This window comes from Rhamphochromis sp. 'chilingali' (assembly GCF_963969265.1).
Source record: "Rhamphochromis sp. 'chilingali' genome assembly, chromosome: 17".
Taxonomy (NCBI): domain Eukaryota; kingdom Metazoa; phylum Chordata; class Actinopteri; order Cichliformes; family Cichlidae; genus Rhamphochromis; species Rhamphochromis sp. 'chilingali'.
The window spans coordinates 29,734,737-29,755,679 of NC_137944.1; the positions used below are offsets into that span (position 1 = coordinate 29,734,737).

Below are 20,943 nucleotides of genomic sequence, written 5' to 3' on the forward strand. Positions count from 1 at the left end.
TCGGTTGGTCAAAGCATCTTTAAAGTGTGTTTTGTTTTCTTCCCACAGTCATCATTGATGCGTCAAGAATGCTTGGAGCACGACCAGCGAATGGTGGCCCTGCTCTCCATGGTTAGACACATCGAGGTCCAACTGAAGCAGCAGCAGCAGCAGTCTGTTGGTCGCAGCCTCATCACATTGGAGGACATCATCAGACAGACTGAGGTGAAATTCACACACACAAACATGCACACTGCTTTTAATGCTTAAATTTGGTTTGCAGCTTAGATTGGCATTTGTTTTCCGTGCGAGACAAACCGGTCAGCCGGTTTAAGGATTAGTGTCTTAATCAAGAATCAAGAAAACTTTTGTTTTCTTTTCCTAATCTGTCTCGCAGACTCTGGACCTCGAACTGCGCGACATGGAGCCTGAGATCAACAAAGAGGCGGAGGCGGCTGAGCGACTGCTGAAGCCCCAACCGAAAAATGTTCCTCCTCAACTCCTATTGGCCCTGGAAAAGGATGGGCGGAGCTTGGCTCGAGGATACGAGGCTGCCAGGGCTCTTTCTGAGGGCATTCTGCAAAGTCTACGAGACCACAGAGACTCTTATAAGGTAGCAGAAACGGATAAATAACAGAGGGTAGCACACATATATAATAGACAAAGGCATCACTGACGGTGCTCCGACTTTTCATTCAGGATGCAGTCACAGCTGAGCAGAAGTCACTGGGACAACACGTGGAGAGCTTGCTGTCTTGGCTGACAGAGACAGAGACTCAGATGGAGAAAGAGAAGAAAAATGACGGTTCAGATCAGCTCACGCAGCAGCTGACTCTTTGCAAGGCAAGTTTTCTAGAAAGAATAAATTGTATTATAAGCATATATACATTTGTCATGCTTTGAACCTGTGGATTTAAATAATTAGCAGTATTATTGCTTGGTATCGTAAACATGGATCATATGGAGGGGTGGGGACACTGGTTCACTGATTTGTTCTGCTGAGCATTCATTTGTTTGTGTGAAACTTTCCTTCAGGAGCTCCAGTCCTCTCTGATGGCTCGCTCTAGCGAGGTCAACAACGTAGTGTTTGACATTCAGGTGTTCATCTCAGAGCGGGCGCAGGACCTGGCCCCTGAGCAAAGCAGGCATCTTCTGGGGCAGCTTCAGCAGCTGCAGAAGGCCTTCCACAGAGCTTCCGGTCAAGCCCAGGCCTGGGCCGACGCCCTCTCAGCCCAGAGAGACAGGGAAGAGGAGCGGCAGTGCAAAGAGAAGGAGAAAGAAGAAGAGAAGGAGAAAGAGAGGCAGAGTGCGAGGGAGAGAGAGGTTTGGAAAACGATGATTGAGATGGTTTTAAACGCTGCGCAAACACTCGGTTAGCTTTCATATTTAACATCGTTTGTTGCCATGCTGTTAACTGTCATCATGCTAAAAAAGCTCATGTTTCATGAAATCTGATGTGTCGGATTAGAAAAGCCCAACATAATCTCGCTAACCTCCACCATAGTTTCAGCTTGTAGTGCCATTACACATCGACTCAGACCTGATCTCCTCGTCTCGGGTTTGTACTCGGACCACTGCTGCTGTTTTTGCAAATGCTTTGCTACTTGACAGTATCACCACCCTCACTTCTACTACCGAAACTTTTTATGCAAGTGTGTTTGCTCCTCTGCATGTCTCTATAACATGTGTATTATTAACCTGTTTGCCTTGCTGTTCCAGATTGCCACTGAAGAAAATCGCTTGTGTCACGGCGGTAAAGTAAAGCCTTGCTGGCTACAGCGCGTCACTGTTTTTCCTCTTGTCTCATCTGAATACCTGGGAGAAAGAGGAAAAACAGCAAAAATAAAACAGATACTTGTTTGATTTCTCTTTGTATTGTTTGTTTGTTGCTTGTCAGACACGTTGATGTAAATGTGTATGTGTGTCTGCCTCTGTGTGTGTTTTAAGTGTGAACTCTGGACACAATCTGCTCAAAGCTTGGCAATGTGCACTACAAACGTATAGCATCTTAGTAGTCTGTGCTTCTGTTAAGAGGTATAAAAATGGTAAAACAAAATCACGAGTGGGCCGTTCCTGAAGTGTTTATGATGGACTCGTCCGTACGAGGTTTGGTCAGGATCAGTTTTCCTCACATTTTCTTTCTTTCTGGATCTTTGCTTTTCCTTCTCTCTTCCATTTCTCTCAGGTGGTTCAGCAGCAGAAAGCAGAGTGCTCTCAGAAACTGGAAGGCCTCAGCATGTGGTTGGCTGGAGCTGCCAGCCTGCTGGCCAGTCAGAGACCAGGAGCAGAGTCAGGTGATGTGGATATCCTGCAGGAGAAGCAGAGGAAACTAAAGGTGTGAAAGTCCTACATTAATCTATCTTTCTTGTTTTTGTGTATAAGATTCAGCTCAGTAATTCTGGATATCGCACTTATATCATTAAAAATTTTAGTCATTTAAATCCTTAATATTTAACGGAATATTTCTATTTCTTTGTTTCTGTCTTCAGGAAGTCCAGAAAGACCTCCACACTAAAGGCGAGGGCATAGCTGAGGCCATCAGGTCTGTGGAGGAGCTCCTGTCAGAGCAAGGAGAAACCCTGAGCCCAGAGGAGAGGGAGAACCTCCAGGCGGCGCTAACAAGAATGAAGGAGCAGTACAGTGCTCTGACAGATTCAACCAGCACCACGCTGTCTGAGCTCGACACAGCCATTAATAACACTGTGCAGCAGAACACACAAAGGGTAAGAGCAGCAATGTGGTCGTACATCTGTCAGAATTTTAAAAATCCCCTTGTTAAAACAACTATTTTTACCCATTTCTGAAGATATTTTTTCATACATTAAAGACATTTTAAAAGTTAAAACCTGACATTTAAAGCAACTAGGTTTTAATTTAACGTCTTCCACCCTCCACTCTGCTCCTGTCTTCTCCTCTCCAGGCGAAAGCAGTGGAGGAACTACAGGAGACCAGAACTCATATAGACTCCCTCCTGAATGAACTGTCCACCCTTAACCAACCTGGAAAGACTCTAGCTGGATCTTCAGCAGCCCAGGATGTTATTGATTCCCCTTTTTCACCACCAGAGGGCGCTGTGATGTCACATACTGAGATGCTACAGGTTAACTCTCTGATCTATGTTTGGCACATTTTGATTTAAATGCCTTACAATATTTCAGAGTTCTGACCGATATCATCTTTCTGCCAGGCGGAGCTTCAGCAGCTCCAGGCTCAGCAGGCACAGCTGCTGCAGATCACCCAGTCGACTCGGTCCCTTTTGGAGCAGCCTGACACAACAGTTCCTCCTGAAGAGAAACAGCGACTCAGGGCTGCCCTGGACCAGCTGCAGGCTCAGCACCAGGACAAACTGAAGAGCTGCCAGGTACTAAAAGTATAAATATGTGTATAAATAGTGTGCTATTCTCCATACATAATATGTGCACTGTCTAGGAATATCTTTTTTGTTCAGTTGCAACTTAATGAGGTAATTAGTGATTTGTGTTTAGCCCCTGTGGTAACTGACTGCCTCTCCTGTATCGTTTATCTTGTAGGACCGTCTGAGAAAGTCTGAGGCTCTGAAAGATGAGCTGACAAAATTCCTCCAGGAACATGGAAGTTTGGGTACCTGGCTGGAACAAAGTGAACGGGATCTTCGTTCTCTTGGCGAAGGAGAAACAGATGCACAAGGACTTAAGGGCAGGCTAGACGAGCACAGAAAGGTACATGGAAGTAGAGTCCAGCCAGTCGTTGCTAACACAGATGGTTTCCTTCATTATGAAAGGTTTTTTGTTTTTTACAGAAAGAAAATGCTTAAGATAATTTGGAAATGATGTTATGACATAGTTTTTGCACTAGAGCGACAGCATCTCCAGCGTTTACAATACTGTGAGAACAATCATCGGAGCTCAGCAGGCAGGGGTGCAGAGTTGAGCTTTGTCTTCATGTTGGGTTATTATCTACACTGTGAAAGTTAAGACAATAAGCCTTTTCAAAATAAAACCAACCTTTTGTATGTATGTTGCATCAATTTTAAAAAGTCTAGGAGAAAGTACATGTTACAGCATTAAAACCTTACCTGTTTTCATCTGTTATGTTCAACGCTTTTATATATTTCAATATGAAGTTTCTCATGAAGATCACAAACTTATACATATGGACTGTTTCCAAATGGGATGCCAGTATTTCTCCACAAGAGGGAGCTGTTGTATCAAATTAATTTTTCACATGATGCTGACCTCAGTCCTGCAGATAGAGACAAGGTGGTGATGCCACTGGGTGAGCTGCACATCTGTAAAGCCTTTTTTCCCTCTCAAAAAAGAAGGAAAAAGCAAACCTTTAGAAGTTCAAACTCTGTACTGCATCTACTACTGAGCAGAAAATTCTCCAGGCAGACAAGTTTGCTTGTGGCGTTGTGGCTCTGCAGTTTGAATGAATTAGCCGAATTTTTGCTGCTTTGAACTGAAGTAAATGGGCTGGGCCCAGATTGAAATCACTGTTCTAATGTATGTTTTGTTGTTGTTGTTTTTCTTTAATTATCCATGGGTGACTAAGTTTCCACGCTCCAGTTCAAGTTATCCATATGTTTTTATATAGTCTCACATGTGGGAGGGGGAGGGAAATTCCACTTTACCAGTTTAGGATAATTTACTCATGAAGAGTCCCCTGGTACCTCATTTACAGTGTTTTATGTGTTTTCCTTACACGTTTTTCCCACCCATTCTTGAAATTTGAACTGATGACCTTCTGATATAATCGTGCTTTCCATGAAAACTTAAAATTATATTTTCCACTTAAACTCTGTGAATTTATTCCCAATTGACCTGTAAATATATCTGTAATTCCAGCTTGCCGAAGATGTGATTTGCCACAAGGCGGACTTGCGCTTCGTTTCCATCTCGGGTCAGAAAGTTCTGGACTCTGTTCAGGGAGCTCTGGAGCAAGGTGGTGGTTCAGATGCATCTCTGGAGAGCACCAAGCAGCTGGTAACTGACAATCTACAGGATGCCAACCACAGATACACCACTCTACACACCAAGGTGAAGGAAGTTCTGATAATCATTAGGAACTGTGCTAAACGCCACATTTGGTTCATGTATATGCTTAAAAACCTTTGTGTGCTATGTGCAGTCAACAGAGTTGGGCAGCCGTTTGTCCGGCCTGTTGGAGAGATACCAGCAGTACCAGGATGAGGTCGTCTCCCTCCACTCCTGGCTCAGCACTCAGGAACAGAACCAAAGCATAGCGAAGGCCAGCGCAGAGACAGACCCGCAGAACCTACAGAACACACTACGACAAGTACAGGTGAAGCATGCAATGACCAACACCTGCATTAATGAGCACAAAATGACAGAGAAAAGAGAAATTATGCAATTGAGACACATTCAAAAACATGGCTTAGTTTGCAGTCTTCATTCCATAGCTGTATACCATGCAAAGAAATTATGAAAAACATTAATTTAATTTTTCAGATAACGAAAAAAGGCTGTAATATTTGTGAGGATTATAGGAAATATTTATGGGTTTTATGGGTATCTCTATTTCCAGCTGCTTCAGGATGAGCTGGCAGAGCGCTCTGTGCAGCTGGAGAAGGTGAAGAGGGCAGGAAGAGATCTGGTCAGCACAGATGAATCTCCTTCCCTGAAAGCTGTTGACATCCTGTGTGCTGCAGGTGATTTAATCTGCCAAACACGTTGACTTCAGTTATAATCACAGACCACAGAGCCTTTATTTGGGCTCTTTCACAGCTTGACTTGTTTCGCACACTTTCTCTTTAGATGGCTTGGAGAAGAGATTCGACTCCCTTTCCACATCTGTCTCAGAACGGGCCGAGCAGCTGCAGACAGCTGTGGCCCAATCTGTCAGCGTCCAGGAGGGCCTCAAGGGTCTGCTGAGCTGGTTGGACAAACTGGCTCTGAGCCCTGGACCAATTGAACCCACTGCACAGGCTGTACAGGATGCCCTTACTCAGAACCAGGTGGGATAATTACCAAAAGAAAAATGCTGAATTTTTTCACAAAGTATAAAACATCTGAAAACAAATTGCCTGAATTTTGTAGGTTTATAGTTATAATAAATATCCATCCTACTCTAAAAGGACCTCTTTTTTTTCATCTTTCTTGTTCAGAAACTTCGGCAGGAATTACTCTCCCGGCAGGGCAGTGTGGACGCAACACGAGACTCTGTTTCTAAACTGCTTCACACCTCAGACGCCTCCACGGCTTCAGGCCTTCAGGGGAGTTTAGAAGATCTGACTCAGCGCTTCACTGCAGCACAGGCCAGCCAGGCTGAGAGGGAAGCTGAGCTCAAAGGGCTGCTGCCCAAGCTGGAGAGCTACGAGCGGCTGGGGTCAGACCTCCAGGTTTTCACCCAGAGCCGAGTGAAGGCTCTGAGTCCTGTCGGTCAACCGGACCGCAGCGTGGACGACTACAGGCAGACCATTGAGGTTAGCAGGGTCGACAGATTTTCATTAATAGGTCAGTGGATTGGTCATACGGTGGCTCCGTCCAACATTTTTGTCTGTGTGTGTTTTCTCAGGAGGTCCGATCGGAGCTGGAACAGGAAGCCGGGCAGCTGAAATCCTTCTGCAACCTTGGCACCGAGCTCAGCCAATCAAAACCCTTCAGTAATACTCAAAGCTTATTGGACAATGTCAAAGAGGTCACTGATGAATTCAACCAACTGGAAGAAAATGTAAACGAAAGGTAAAAACACCAATGTGAAAAATGCACTTTCAGGTTGTGCAGCTGTAAATGTGAATAAGTGTTTTTAAAGGGACCCAAACTGTGTTGTAAGGAAAGAGTTCATGCTCACAAGTTTTTGGGTTTTTTTTGGTGTTTGTTTGTTTTTTGAGTAATAAAAATCATAGAAAACAGAAACTTTTACAGCTAATGTCCCTTTAAATTTAGATAACTTGGTAATTTAAGACTTTTTTTTTATAACAGTATAATATAGAATTTAAATTCAAGTGTGCAAGTTTCCTAAAAGAGGATGATGCAGCTCCTGTCTCATCAGTTGCCAGGTTCACTATAAAATACACAAGAGGGCCCCAGATACAAATCTCTGAACAGTGCCATGGCTCCTTTATTTACCATTTGCTCCCAGATGTGTGAATCATAAAAATGTCAGCCTGTTCTAGACTTACTTCAAATGAGACGACCTTGGAGATGAATTCAGAGCAAACCTAGGATGTGGTTTGATTCGTCTAAGATTGAGTTTTATCTACTTTTAAAACACTTACTGTGTGAGTGGAGCGGTTTCCAAATTTTGTTTTCTAAATCTGTAACCTTCACAAGGCACCGGTTGCTATGCCTACAAGGCCTGACGTTGTATCAGTGAGCAGCCACACTTAAAGCCTGTCAGCAGGGGGTTGGGAATTTATAAATACCATCAGTCTGGTGCAGATTTATTGGATTAGAGTTCAGATTGGTGGGGCAGTCAGCCTTCTGTAAAATCAACATATTATTTCTAATTTTATAGTGGCTAAACGGCACTCATACGACGTACTGTAGGATGTGGGTTTGTTTTAATCTTACGTGATGTTTCTCAGTACTGGGGTACAGTACTGTGTCTCTCTGTGTGAGCCTACTGTATTCAAATGAGTGAGAACTGATGTGTTGACCGGGGTACTAATATAAGCAGAGTTCACATGGCTCATTGTCCGTCCTATAAACTGCCCGCTCAGATAACTCCCAGCCTCGAATCCCGAGGGAGAGAAAATAGCAGCGTGATAATGATACTGCTCCATGCCAGACGTCTTCTCAGAGCTGTTTTGTCTGCAGGCAGTCAGCACTTTTCCAGCTTTAGCCCGACACAGATCACATACGCAGAGGGAGGTCAAGGCTGGACCTTGGCTGGTTCATGTCAGCAGTGTTTTGTCTGGGCATTTTTCTGTCTTTAAAAAATTACAGTGGGTAACTGTTTATACTGTAATGGATCACATGATTACTTGACATTATAATGAAAATTAAAAAATGTGTTTTTTAAGCAGAACTTTCCCTGCTCTGGTTCTCCGTACGTTCTCTGGTCTCTGTCTACGACTTGTTTTCTTCACGTTGTCGTCTTCCTTCCTCATCGTCTGTTTTTCCACACACAGGTTTGCTGCCATTCAGGCCTGTGAGCAACAGCTGCTCCAGTTCCGCGGCCTCTCCAGCTCCCTCGTCAGGTGGCTTCAGACAGCACAGGACCAGCTGCCCTCCAAAGAGGCCAACCTCAACACCGAGGGCCTGCAGAGGAGAGTTCAGCAGCTTAAGGTTAATTAATTTGGCTGTAAATGATTCATACAATGTGAATCATGGGAAAAAAATATATCCATGCTACTTGAAACGACTCCTTAAAATGCTTTATGACTTCAGGACTTGTTGCACGACTGGGAGTCGCAGGGATCCCGAGTTCAAGAGCTAAACAAGACGGGCTCCGAGCTGGAATCGCTCATCATCGATATCACCGCTCCTCAGACCAAAACGGGTAAGAACGAGGATGCAGAAGCTGCCAATCAATAAGCACTCTCACACTCTGCTTCAGTTTAAATGACTTTGTTTACGCATGAGAGCGCTTTTAAGTGAGAATTACAGACGGTGTGGGCGGGGGGGAATCATCGGAGGATTTATAAAGTAATTTGACCTGAGGTAAACAGATATGAAAAACAAATCATGAATTAAGAACTGCAGGAAGGCGACAACAAAAACAACAAGTGTAATGAATCTGTATTAATAATCAGACCTGTCGCGGTACATTCCTGTGATACAGCTAAGCTATGACGGCACGTTTAAATAATGAAGGAAACAGGGAGCGCTGCCAACTTCTAAAACAGTTTGTTACCTGCAGACTTTGCAGGGAAACCCAACAAAACCACAAACTAAATCCCAGACTTTTCCAGTTATTTTCTCCGGCTTTGGACCACATCAGAAACATTTGTATCCACTCACTTCTAGGTGTTCTGCCCTCTGGTTACATGGTTGGAGATTCTTGTGTACACATCTTAATAGTTAAGTCAAATAAAACCAAAACAGAAGTAGGCGAATGGTGTGAGTGTTTATCTTGCTGTGTGTTACACACATTAGATTCCTGTGTCCATGTTCAGACTGTCTTTTTCTCCCAAGTCTGTCTCTCAGCGTTCCTCACTTCCTCCCGAGCATCCTGTGCCGATATTGTTTGTACGCTGGCAGATGTTTTTGGTACCGTTGAGCACCTGTGTCTGAACCTTTTTTCAAACCCGTTGGTTCGTCGCTCGCCACGTTGATGTTTGTGCGACGGTGTTTGCATGAGCATGTTGTACTCAGTCAGCTGTGTGTGTTTTTCTCCCAGGTGCTCCTCACATCAATGGCTCAGCAGGTCCCAGCAGTGTCAATGGCATTCACACCTGTAAAGGTGAGCTCTCCCTCCAGCTCGCTCTCTGTCCTTTTTCTCCATCAAGCCCGACTTAACCGTGTGGTGTCTTTTCACTCGCTGTTTATTATATAACATCTCAGCAGCACGCGTATTCACAAAGGCCAGCGAGACGCCGCTGCACAACCTTTGTGTAGTCAGAAGCAGCAGACCCCACATGGTTAAAATGAGAGTCTAACATGAACCTCAGAGAGTTGACCACCACCTACATTAGTGGTGCTTTTAGAGAGTGTTCTCTGTTTTACCCTTTCCTGTGCCCCCACTCTGTCCTGTCACTGCTGGCTTTCTGTCCATCCAAAACACAGCAGGTATATTTATTACATTAAAAAAAATACTGGTGTCTCCACTGCTTCACTCCAAAGTTTCTCTTTATGTACAGTTGTGGGTCTTCCTATCCTTTTGCTCTGAGATTTTGCTTGTTTGCTGGTTTTCTCTGTTTTGGTGTATCCGGGGTTTTCTAATATGTTCAGGGTTTATGCCTTTTTTGGCCCTCAGATCTGACAGAGCTCCAGGTAGCAGTGTCTGATGTAAACAGTCGATATGACGCTTTGGGCGGGGAGTTAAAGGAGCGTCTTGGTCAGCAGCAGGCCTCGCTGGAGCTGAGGCAGAAGGCCAGGCAGGGCACAGAAGAGCTTAAGAGCTGGCTGACAGACAGAGAGGAAAGCCTGAAACAGGCACAGACCGCCTCTCCCTCCAAACCGGAGGTGGTACGAGCTCAGGCCCAGGAGAACAAGGTAAAGGATAGACTCTAATGCTTTGTGGTGCCTTTTTTTCTTTGGTAAAAATGCAGCAAAGTCATCTGTTGTCTGTTATAACCAAGTTTTGTTTGCTTTATTGAATAGCTTTGATATGCAGACGTTGTTTTTCTTCTGCAGGCCCTGCTGTCAGAATTGGCCGAGCACTCAGGAAAGGTGGAGGAGCTGAAGAGCACGCTGAGGAAACTGATTGCTGAAAACCCAGATTCACCAGAAGCAGACACCTGGAGACAACAGCTGCAAGAGATAGGTATGTGCTGTAGGTGACGGCGGAAAAGGTGATGTAGGACTGGACAAGCCTCTAGTATGGAGACAAGAGACGGGAACGGCTGAGCTTAGCGTAGTTTTAAAATAATGTGATGGGAGTGTTTCCGTTGGATGAAAAAATAAATGTATGAAGGATGCTCAATGAGTTGCCAAGTATGCACTTACCTGTGCAGTACACCCCAAGTAAATCCTGTGTGTAGGAAACGGGAATGAGCACTGCACTGCGCAGTACTTTTGGAGAGATTCATTATGAAGACGATGCACTGTGTCAAAGCCTGAGCGATTCACGCAGAGGAGATGCAAGTCAGTGATGTAGAGAACAAACACTGCCTGAGGGGCTTGACACAAAGAAACGCTGATTTAGAGAAATATGACTTGTGATACCCGTAGCAGTCAGGGAGTTTATGTTCCCTCATGTCAAGTTTGATAAATATGAGAGGACAATAAGAAACAGATAAAAATGCAGATGACTGTAGATGTAGACTGTGCTGGAAACGTAATCTTTCCAGACTTCTTTAAATGGCCTTAAAAGATGACGGTTTTTTTTGCTTAGTTGAAAATGGCTCTGAAGGAAACTTGCACGTTACTTCAGAATTTGTAATAACTTTTATATGAGATGACGAGAAGGTGAAATCAATACCGTCCAGGGAGAGAGTGGGAAGCGTTCCTGTCGGAGCTGTTTGTTCACTCGAATACTTGATATTTTTACCCTATGAGCGAACAGAGACAGAAATATGTAAGGTGAAATCCAAGAAGGAGGCCTTTATATTTCATATTTCATAAAGTCTTTTCAAAGCCATGTGGACCGAGTACACACACACGCACTGCAGGATGCCCAGAACATGAGTCAGTGAAGGAGACAGAAGAGGTAGGAGGGGCAGGGGAAGAAAAATCTAATATGACTGAGCTGTAATGTTGCACAGCTAAATGAAAAAATATTCCCTAAACAATCTGTTCCCTTTGGTTAGTTTTTAGATGAGGAATATACAAACACGTTCATCAACAGTTTGACTGAAGTTTTCTCACGTCTGCTTTGATTACTTCCTCAGACTCCCGCTGGCAAACGGCTAATCAGACCGCGGCTCAGAGGCAGACTGAGCTCGAGACGTGCGCTGATAGGCTGGGCAGCTTTGCGTCAGCGGCCAATCAGTTGGGTCCTTGGCTGAGGGAGAAGGAGCTGATGATGAGCGTTCTTGGACCCCTGAGCATCGACCCCAACATGCTCAACACACAGAAACAGCAAGCACAGGTATGCTCACCTTATAAAGCCGGAAGTGCTGTTGGCCATGTGGTCCTATGTGCAAATTTCTCTTCATCTTCTGGTTCGCTGATTTAATAGGTTGAAGTTTGCCCGTGGTGAACGGTGATAGACAGATCACCTGCCAAGTATTTTTGAAAGTGCCAGCTCTTTTCGCAACAGTTTACACGGACAAGTTCCCAGATGGTTCTGTCTAACAAACCATCTGCTGTGTCAGGTTACAAGTACGTGGCAGAAAATGTAAAAAGAATTAAAGCTCTGAGTAGGTGAAACAGTGATGTTCAATGAAAATCCAGCACAAGAAAAAGTGGGGGGGTTTCTGCAGGCTTTCAATTCTTAGACAGATTGTATGTTTTTGATATCGACAGGTTACTTCATTGAATTTGTAATGATGCCTTTGATCTTTCCTCTTTCCTTCAGTTCATGCTGCGGGAGTTTGAGACCCGGCGGCCACAGTTTGACCAGCTGACTCAGTCAGCTGAGGGCATCCTCTCCCAGACCGGTGACTCTGCTCAGGACCCCAAGGACCTGGCAGAGGTGCGTTCTGAACTGGGCTCCATCTCCCAGCAGTGGGAGGACCTAACGAGCAAATTGACACAGAGGTCGAACCACATCGATCAGGCCCAAGGAACCAGCGAACGGTACCAGGTAAGACTGAGACAAGTCGAGAGGTTTCAGCAGAATCTTGAGTCACATTCCTCATGTGGTGGTAAACATTTCTAATCTCCCATTCAGGCCTTGCTCCGAGATCTTTCCTCCAGTCTGTCTGCTCTGAGTGAGAGGTTGGATGCTCAGGCCTCACTGAGCGCTCAACCCGAGGCACTGAAACGCCGCCTGCAGGAAACCGGAGAGATCCGATCTGTGCTGGAGAGAAGGCGGACCGAGCTTGCCGAGGCGGAGAAGCTCTGTCAGGAGCTGAGCGCCATCGTGGCTGAACCCTACCTGAAAGAAGAGCTGAGCAAACGACTGGAGGGTGTCAGCGGGCCGCTCAAGAGTTTGGAGGAGCGTGCAGGTATGTGGAGTTTATGTGGCACATTGAATGATTATCATTACTATTTTACAATTTTTATTATTATTATGATTGATAATTGTTGATACAAAAACCTGCTACTAACTAACTCACTGATAAATACATCAGAACCTTCTGAAGTCCTTTTTGTCATTTTTATTAATGTACTTGTTTGGTGTTTGTTTCTAATTCCTCTTGCTCTGCTTTTCTTTCCTTTAGCTGACGGTCTGTCTCAGCTCCAGGCTGCCCTGTCGTCCACCCAGCAGTTCCAGCAGATGTTTGAGGAGTTGCGCTCCTGGCTTGACAAGCAGACAGATCCTAGAGAATCATCAACCGTCGCCCTGCCCTGTCAGCTGGAGGCCATTCGCTCCCTGCTGGCAGAGACAGATGAGCTCCAGCGTGGGATTGCCAGTCAGCGAGGCTCCTACGAGCTGATCCAGGCTGAGGGAGCGTCGCTCCTCGCCACTCTACCAGTAGACGAGCGCTCAGCCCTGCAGGCCCGTCTGACCTCCTTGAGACAGGACTGGGAGGGCCTGAACCACAGGATCTCAGACAGGGAGGCAAGACTGAAAAACACTCTGAACAAAGCAGAAACTTACCAGCAGCACAAGGCTGAGCTGGTACCGTGGTTAGCAGACTGCGAAGGGAAAGAAAAAGAGCTACAACCATCACTTGACTCGTCTGCCCTGGATGAAGCCTCGCAGAAAGCACGAAATCTGTCCCTGGACATCGAGAGACGACAACCTCTACTTGAAGCCTTTAATGCTGCATCTGATCAGCTGCTGGAGCAGTGCTGCATCGGGGAGGAAGAGGTATGGACTGAAATATGGAGACTGATAAATCCATTCATCTGATTGGCGATGCAAGATTAAAATGTATGAAAAAATCTAAAGTTCAGTAAATGATAAACACGTTTTTTTGTAGGTACGTGATGAGAAGGCTCAGCTGAACCGGAGGGTAGATGGACTGGGCGAAAGCCTCCACAATCGCACCGCCCAGCTGGAGGAGCTGGCCAGCCGTCTGAAGGAGTTTGAAGAAGGTAGACAGGCAGTGGAGAGGAGACTGGAGGCTGCCAAGCACCAAATCGAAGTGCAGGAGGCTCTAGGACCTCAGGTACTGAAAAGCATTGATCATTAACCTTCACACTTACGTTATTGCCAGCAGTGACCACATCGCCTTCTTTCACATTCAGGCATGCAGTGCCAAAAGCCTGGAGAGGTTGAGAAGTCAGCAGGAGAGTCTGAGATCCTTGCAGCCTCAGGTGGTCTACCTGAGAGATCTGGCTCAGGGGCTGGTGCAGGATGCACCCCAGACACCAGGAGGCAGCACAGAGGGAACACGGAGACTCCAGGAGCAGGCCAAAGATGCAGAGAAAGAGTATGAAGATGTTACTGACAAGGTGGGGAGCAGGGTCATTGTAATTAAAAAGGGAGGGGGTTTGTTAAAGTTTCTTTAATGTACTCGGGCATCAGATACATCTGTGTTTATCAAAAAGGGTGAACTTCCTATTCCCTGATTACCTGTACGTGGCCTGGAATTGTCTAAAATATACTTGATGCACATATTAAAGTGCCAAATCTGCCACCCGGGAACATGCTTTGGTAAAACAGCAGGATGTGACAAAGGGGCAGTGATGAAAGGAGCCATAAAAGTTGATGAAACCCAACCAGCAATTTTTGCAATCTGGACTGAAGACATGTTTTACCACCGGACGAACGATTTATTCCAAGGGTCATTGTGTGAGAGGGTGTCTGATCTAGTGAGTGTGCCAGTGAACTGAGGGAGAGCAGAACAGCTATAGCTGTCAGAGGAGTTTGGCTGTTAATGTTATAGTAGTGATGCTGTGTATGGTCGGTGTGGACGTTCAGCACTTTGTCACAGTTTGAAATGTAAACCAGAGCGTTCAGAATTCAGCGCCCATAACGTTTCATCTTATTTCTGCAATCCAGCTTCCATATATTCCATTTAAGGTCACAACTACCACACAACTTCTCACTGTATACAGTATCGAAGCCATCAGGCTACGCTGGGATCCTCTAAGATGTTTTATTTACCTTTTTTAAAACAAGACAAACTATCGATCTGATGACATTGCTGCCGAGGAAACAGTTCTGCGGTGCTTTGCGCAATGATGCTTCTACTGTCCCTTCCTTGCACCTACACAGACGAAATCTATTTATACTCGCTGCTGTGTTGCATCATTTTCTGGTTTGGTTACACGTTGTTCTCTAGCCTTGAGCTGTTGCTTTGGACAGAAAATATTACCACACAGGCTTCTCTCTGTCTGATTAATTTGTGGTTTGAACAAGCAGTCTTCTGTTCTAAGCTGATATCATTACTGGGTCTCTATTCTTATTAAATTTCTGGTTCTTGTTTGTTGCTTTTGTTGCTTTTTTAAAAAAAAGAAAATATTTCCAAAAAAGTAGTCACTGCACTGAAAAGCAAAAAGTCGTCATGCTCTTTCTGCCCTTTCATTTGTGATGTTTTCTGGTTTGACGCTTCAGAGAAAAGAGATTTCATGTCAGAGTAAAACGTGGGGAGATGGTCTTTCAGTTGTAAGGCAGATGCTGCTGTATTTTTAAATCTCTTTAACGTGTGTTGTTAAATTAATGCATTTTAAGGTCAAGTACAATCATAGTTAAATACTTGTTATCCTCCTCCATCAGATCGAGCAGTGCTGCTCCTCCCTGGAGTCACGGCTGCAGGGCGTCGGCGAGGTCCAGGCTCACGTGCGGGACGTCTTCTCACGTCTCGCCGACCTTGATGATGAACTGGACTCCTTCAGTCCCGTTGGACGCGACGCGGACTCCTTGGCCTCTCAGGCCGACGCCCTGAAGGGCTTCCTCTCCCGTCTGGCCAACCTCAGGACTGAGCTGGAGGGCCACGCGTCAGAGTGTACCACCATGCTGCGGCGCGAAGGCTCCTCTCCCGACCTCCTCGCACTCAGGAGGGAGACGGAGGCTTTGAGCCGCCAGGCCGGCAAGGTGAGTGAAGAGGACGCTGATGTGATGGAGGTTATCCTGACTCGTGGCGGCTTTGGTAAATGTTAGTAACATCCTTGATTTGTGTTTTCTGCTCTCTAGCTGAGTGAACGCGGCCAGGCCAGGTTGGACCAAATCGAGGATGCTGCGGACCGTGTTCGTGATTTCTACAGGCTGGTGGCTGAGCTGCAAGGCCTGCTGGGAAGAGCAGAAGAGAATCTGAATGCGCAGGGCCTGGTTGGCACAGAGGTGGAGATGATTAAGCAGCAGCTGCAGGAGTTCAAGGTAGGACTCACTGGTTATTAACGTGGATGTGTGCAGTCTGTGTGTGTGACTGTGAAAGCAGCGAGTTTGCAGCCACTGAATTCGTTGTCACTGAATGTTTTGAGGTTTTTCAACAAGGAATCAGATTTGCAGTAGTTTGTACCAAATCTTCTTTTTTCCTTGTTACATTCAGCTCGATTGTGTGATTTCCACTGTTCGTTGTTATGACTACAGTATATGTATGATTCTGAAAAGACAAGAGTTTATCATCGGCTCAGGCGGGTATTGTGTCTGCTCGTCGACGACATGCAAGAATCTAAAATAGCTCTGGGTGAACGGGTTGTTCGTGTTTGTGTGTCTCCCTTCTCATGATGCCATTGAAATGAAATTGCACAGATACACAGCGACTCTTCAGCGTAACATGAGCTTTGATTTAGAGCTGCGTGTGTGTGAGTGAGTTATGAATAGTGACATTCAATATGTGTCTCTGAGGGGGTCTGTATCTGTGCTCTTCCTCTTGCTCATCTCTCTAGAGACCATGAGGTACATGGGTGGGGGTGAGTGTGTGTGTGTGTGGGGGGGACTCCTGTTGTGCATCAGGACTCGGACACGGTGATTAGCTGAGTCACATGTCTCTTTGAAACGCCTGACACGCTGCTGAATCACGCAGCTCCTGTTCTTTTAAGGATAGTTGTGGTTCTGTCAACATTTCCAGCCAATATGTGAACGCACTCTCCCTCCCTCAAATACTTATGACGCCCCTCCCTCCTCGTGATGTTCAAGCCCCGCCCAGCTAGCGTTTTTACCTCGTTAGCCTCGTCACTGTGGTGATGGAAAATGATCTAAATTTGATGCCGAGGCAAAACGAGTCTATTTTTTCCTTTTCTTGTGGTTGAGACGAGCTCGGGTTCTGTAAACACAAGGAATGGCTGTACTGTCTTTGTTTGTGCTGCTCCTTTTTACCTCGAGGATTTGAGGCGTTTGAGGACACGTTTCCCAGCGTGAGTCTTCGGTGGTAGTCTGGGCGTTACATAAACTTTCTAAACCATATAAATACAGCTTGCACTACACAGAGAGTGCGGTTTTAAGCTTATAACATACAACATTAGATACTGAGAGGCTGCTAGCCACCACAGAACCACCCAGCTTCAGACTTCAATCAAACCAAGATTTGATCAAATATTTTGAATCCTGTGTTGCAAATTTACAGTTTACGGGTTTAACAATTACTAAGAGGCTGGAGCTGAAAGATTAGAAAAGAAAAATAAAGCAAATGACACATTTGCTAAGTAGAAATTAAATTGCCTGTAAAATTACTGGAAGGACTCCTGAAGACGTGACCTCTGTAAGAAGTTTATTTTGTCCTGTTAACAGCCCATAACCCAAAGTTTCTGGATTTACAACGACACAAACACAGCACATTCTTTTCAAGTTGCTTCACAACTTCAATCGACAGCTGACTTATTGTGGCAGAAGACTGAACTGCAGGAAAATAAATACTGGAGTAAGAAATGTGATAATTCTGAGCCAGTGGATCCAAATTTAGGATCTGACTGTTTACACACTGCATGTTTACAGTGAGGTATTAACCTAAATAATGAAATCCTTAATCCTGTATGTACTGTAATACTGTAAGTTGTCATTAAGACATAACTGTTTACAGCTCGTTCTGCATTTAAAGAAAAAAATCCCGCTGGGAGAAACTCCTGGCACCTCCAGTGTTCGGTTCACAGGCCTAGGCTAGTCTTTCAGTCTGACTTCTCTCGTTAACGAGTACATTTTCTTGACATGATGTAATATCCTGTCCACTTTAGACAACTATGTGAGAGCTCAGGAGTAGAAAGCAAGGAGTCCCACGCACAGTCAGTGCATTTTCTGCCATCTGCAGCTTGTGGCGCTCCAGGAAGGTCCTGCTTTTTCAGGATGATCGATGACTCGCATAATATGGGCGCTAATCATTTTTTTGCACACGACAAATTTAGTCTGAGTCGTCCTCGTCCCCTTGAGAGCGATCATCTCCGCTGTTGTCGAGATGCGTGGGTGGATCAAAGAAGAGTTTTTACTCATTCCATGTGACTCTTTGTTCCTGTTTCTCTTCATCCTCAACTTTTTAAACCTCTGCACCTTTCTTGTTTTCTTCCATCCTAATTTGATTATTCGGATATATTGAAACATCTTAATTTCCGGTGCGCCTCCTTCTTGGCCTACTAACCTTTCTTTGTGTGCGTTTCTGGGTTTTTCTCTCTTCTTCCCCCTCACCGGGCTCTTAATGAGAGCGAGTCGAGGGAATGTGTAGCAGAGAACAAACAAATAGAGGAGATAAAGAGCTGCTGAAAGAAGAAGGGAAGGATGAGAGGAGAGATCCAGATAAATAGGCTACACTTGAAAAACGGAGCCACATCAAAGAGTCTGAAGCTCCGTCAAATATTTTGCACTTGAATTAATCATGTTAGCGAGCAGATCTGCAGGTGTACTAATGCGCCATATGACTGGGAGTAATTAGGTCAAAGCAATATTTCAGTGTTTACAAGGTTTAAAGAGGCAACTGATATTATTTTTTATCAAATAAAGCATGTTTCATATTAATAATAAGCAGCTTTTCCAGCATATTTTCATTTTGATGCAGAAAAGAAATCGCTTAACAAGATTTTAGCCCTTAAATGAGTTTACACAAGCACGCATCATACGCATGGTGACAAGAAAAAATGTTTCTTAATTAAATACAGTGAAGGTATTATCTAATGTTCAATTTATTTGTGGATTACGCTCACACGCTATTTTTCCCTGGTTAGTAAATCTGGCCCTCGGGATCTTCCCTATAATGTCTATACAGATTTCATTGTTCTCAGATGATGAAGCAAAGCTGCAGCATCGCTCAAGCTCAATTTCCGATCAAATAAAGAAACATACATACAGCTACATAACTTGACACACGACAATAAAATGCCCATACCGCCTTAAAAAGCCACGAGCATGGCTGTAGACCTGATAAATGGTCTACTCTATTTGCTACAGTGTGAAATTGCAGCATTTCAGCTGTAGTGAAACAGACGCAATCAAAATATAAGTCAAATATTCCATCGCGTGTCTGTATGTGTTATTTAAGAGGTAAATAGTTTGTGTTGTTTTTCAGTGATGAAGACCTTTCCTCTATTAAAGCTGTGAACTGTGAGCCGAGGTGCAGACAGACTGCAAAAATATCACGGGCAGAATGTATAATAGCTACTGTCTGCAGGGTATGTAGAGCATGGAGGGAAATGGTCTGTCACTCTATCTGGGGGCAGGGGGGGTATTTATAGGAGGGCACCGAAGAGAGGATAGCAGGGGGGATATTGTGAAGAATCGAGAAAAAGACAAACTATCGGGCAGGATTACAGATACACAGGGAAAGATGAGGAATTTTGTGATAGACGGTTTACGTTGCTCTGGTCTTCTGTCTGACCCCGTTTTGACTTTTTTCATTTTTTTTCTTGGTAGCTGAAGAATATCTTGTCCTGTGTCTTCTAATAGTCTTGAGATGAGAAAATGTCTTTCGTCCACTTTTGTGAACCAGCCCTCCTGGTTTTGTTTTTTTCCCCTCCACCTCTCTCTCTGTTTCACTCTCTCTGTAACCGATCCAGGCTCATTTCAAACCTAAACATGTCTGTCTGGCTCTAAAACAGACCGGGCCACCCCTCTCCCCTCTCTTCAGCCCCCTTCCCCTCCCCCAACAGACCCCTTTTCCAATCCAGAGAGATGATGTCATGCCAATGCTTAAAAAGACCAGTGGGCTCAAGATGAGGTGTGTGTGTGTGTGTGTGTGTGTGGGGGGGGGGGGTGGAGGCTAGCCGTGGGATGATGGGGTCATGGGAGTGGGTGGTGATGTTGTCAGATTATTGTTTAAAGTTCCCAATGGTGATCTCACAGAGGCTTACTGAGTCAATGAGGGTGCGAGAGAGCAGTCTCCTTCTGCTCTTTGTCTCTTTATTAGCATTCCTGTTACACTGCGATTTATTCAAGACACTCCGAGCCTCGGAAACATCATTTTGTTCTTAGATAAACATCTAAAAGTTTGGCTGTGAGAAACTGAAAGTGAGCAGATGTCACTGACTGAAAAATGTGATGTTTAATGTAAAAGTTTTTTGGCAGGGGTTGAAAATCCAAGAAACCGCCACCTCGATGTCACCCACGGGTTTGTGAAGCCTCATTTTGAATCTCGATTTTAGCATTTTGACCTTCACTGTGTTGTTATTTCAAACCAAGAAGTGCTAATGTGTGAGCTAGGTTATCAAGCTCCATCACTAGACTGTATGGGTACACATGCACATATACCTGTTAATTAGTGCTAAGTAACATCTAAATTAAACTAGTATTTAACTATAACCAGGGCACAAACTTCTTGAACAGACTGTTCAGTTCATTAAAACCATGAATTGGGCTGAGAGGTTGAGTTTAGTAACGGAGTTAACAGAGAAAGCAGACACGCCCCTAATGAGGAAGTCTTAATAATATTTAGGCAGGTGAGTGTTAAGAAATCCCATGCAGAGTTGTCATGATGGAAAAAAGTAGCTTTAAAGACCAAATCTTTTTTAATAATGAGACTATGCATTTTAACGAGTCGGCCTCAAGTGGCCACTAGAAGAACTGCAGCTTTACTACTTTGTTTTGCTCATTTTTAACCCCGAAAGCTTGTTTATATCTCTCAAATCAAGAAGCCAGTAGCAGCTTTGTTCGGGTAAGCAGAGCTAAAAAGTAACATCAGTGTACTAACATACTGATGTTTACCATTTTTACTGTCTCAGTATTCTTAAAATAGCTAATCAGAACGAGACATTAGTTTTCTCATGAAACACATTATTGGACTTTGATCTGATTATCGTGCCAGATGAAAAAAGGGAGGCTAACAAAAGTTAATGCAGTTCATTTATCAGTGGGTGCATAAATGTTTGCTCTTTGTCCAAGTCTATTCAAAAGGTTCCAGTAAATCATAAAACGTTTCAGTCTGGTCTATGTGTTCGTTCTCAAACCCTTGTTGCATTGGCACTGATTTAATAATATGCCTTTAGGAGAACATGTACGATGTATTGA

General features: G+C 44.6%; 1 protein-coding gene across 8 annotated transcripts in view; it reads left to right on the top strand.

The window, feature by feature from the left end:
* macf1a (microtubule actin crosslinking factor 1a) overlaps positions 1-20,943 on the top strand; it is a 233,685-nt gene that overhangs the window by 157,530 nt on the left and 55,212 nt on the right. For 7 of the 8 annotated variants that reach the window (XM_080863451.1, XM_080863454.1, XM_080863452.1 and 4 more), the window contains 28 exons: positions 49-204; positions 377-592; positions 679-822; positions 1,015-1,302; positions 2,165-2,314; positions 2,469-2,702; positions 2,900-3,079; positions 3,167-3,340; positions 3,510-3,677; positions 4,803-4,994; positions 5,086-5,259; positions 5,503-5,626; positions 5,733-5,932; positions 6,083-6,400; positions 6,493-6,659; positions 8,051-8,207; positions 8,310-8,421; positions 9,262-9,324; positions 9,838-10,076; positions 10,218-10,347; positions 11,414-11,613; positions 12,043-12,270; positions 12,358-12,634; positions 12,851-13,443; positions 13,556-13,744; positions 13,824-14,030; positions 15,298-15,615; positions 15,715-15,897. In XM_080863451.1, the coding sequence (XP_080719577.1) occupies positions 49-204; positions 377-592; positions 679-822; positions 1,015-1,302; positions 2,165-2,314; positions 2,469-2,702; positions 2,900-3,079; positions 3,167-3,340; positions 3,510-3,677; positions 4,803-4,994; positions 5,086-5,259; positions 5,503-5,626; positions 5,733-5,932; positions 6,083-6,400; positions 6,493-6,659; positions 8,051-8,207; positions 8,310-8,421; positions 9,262-9,324; positions 9,838-10,076; positions 10,218-10,347; positions 11,414-11,613; positions 12,043-12,270; positions 12,358-12,634; positions 12,851-13,443; positions 13,556-13,744; positions 13,824-14,030; positions 15,298-15,615; positions 15,715-15,897 (5,781 nt within the window). The remainder of the gene's footprint in view (positions 1-48; positions 205-376; positions 593-678; positions 823-1,014; positions 1,303-2,164; positions 2,315-2,468; positions 2,703-2,899; positions 3,080-3,166; positions 3,341-3,509; positions 3,678-4,802; positions 4,995-5,085; positions 5,260-5,502; positions 5,627-5,732; positions 5,933-6,082; positions 6,401-6,492; positions 6,660-8,050; positions 8,208-8,309; positions 8,422-9,261; positions 9,325-9,837; positions 10,077-10,217; positions 10,348-11,413; positions 11,614-12,042; positions 12,271-12,357; positions 12,635-12,850; positions 13,444-13,555; positions 13,745-13,823; positions 14,031-15,297; positions 15,616-15,714; positions 15,898-20,943) is intronic. The other variant, XM_080863458.1, reaches the window with a different exon arrangement.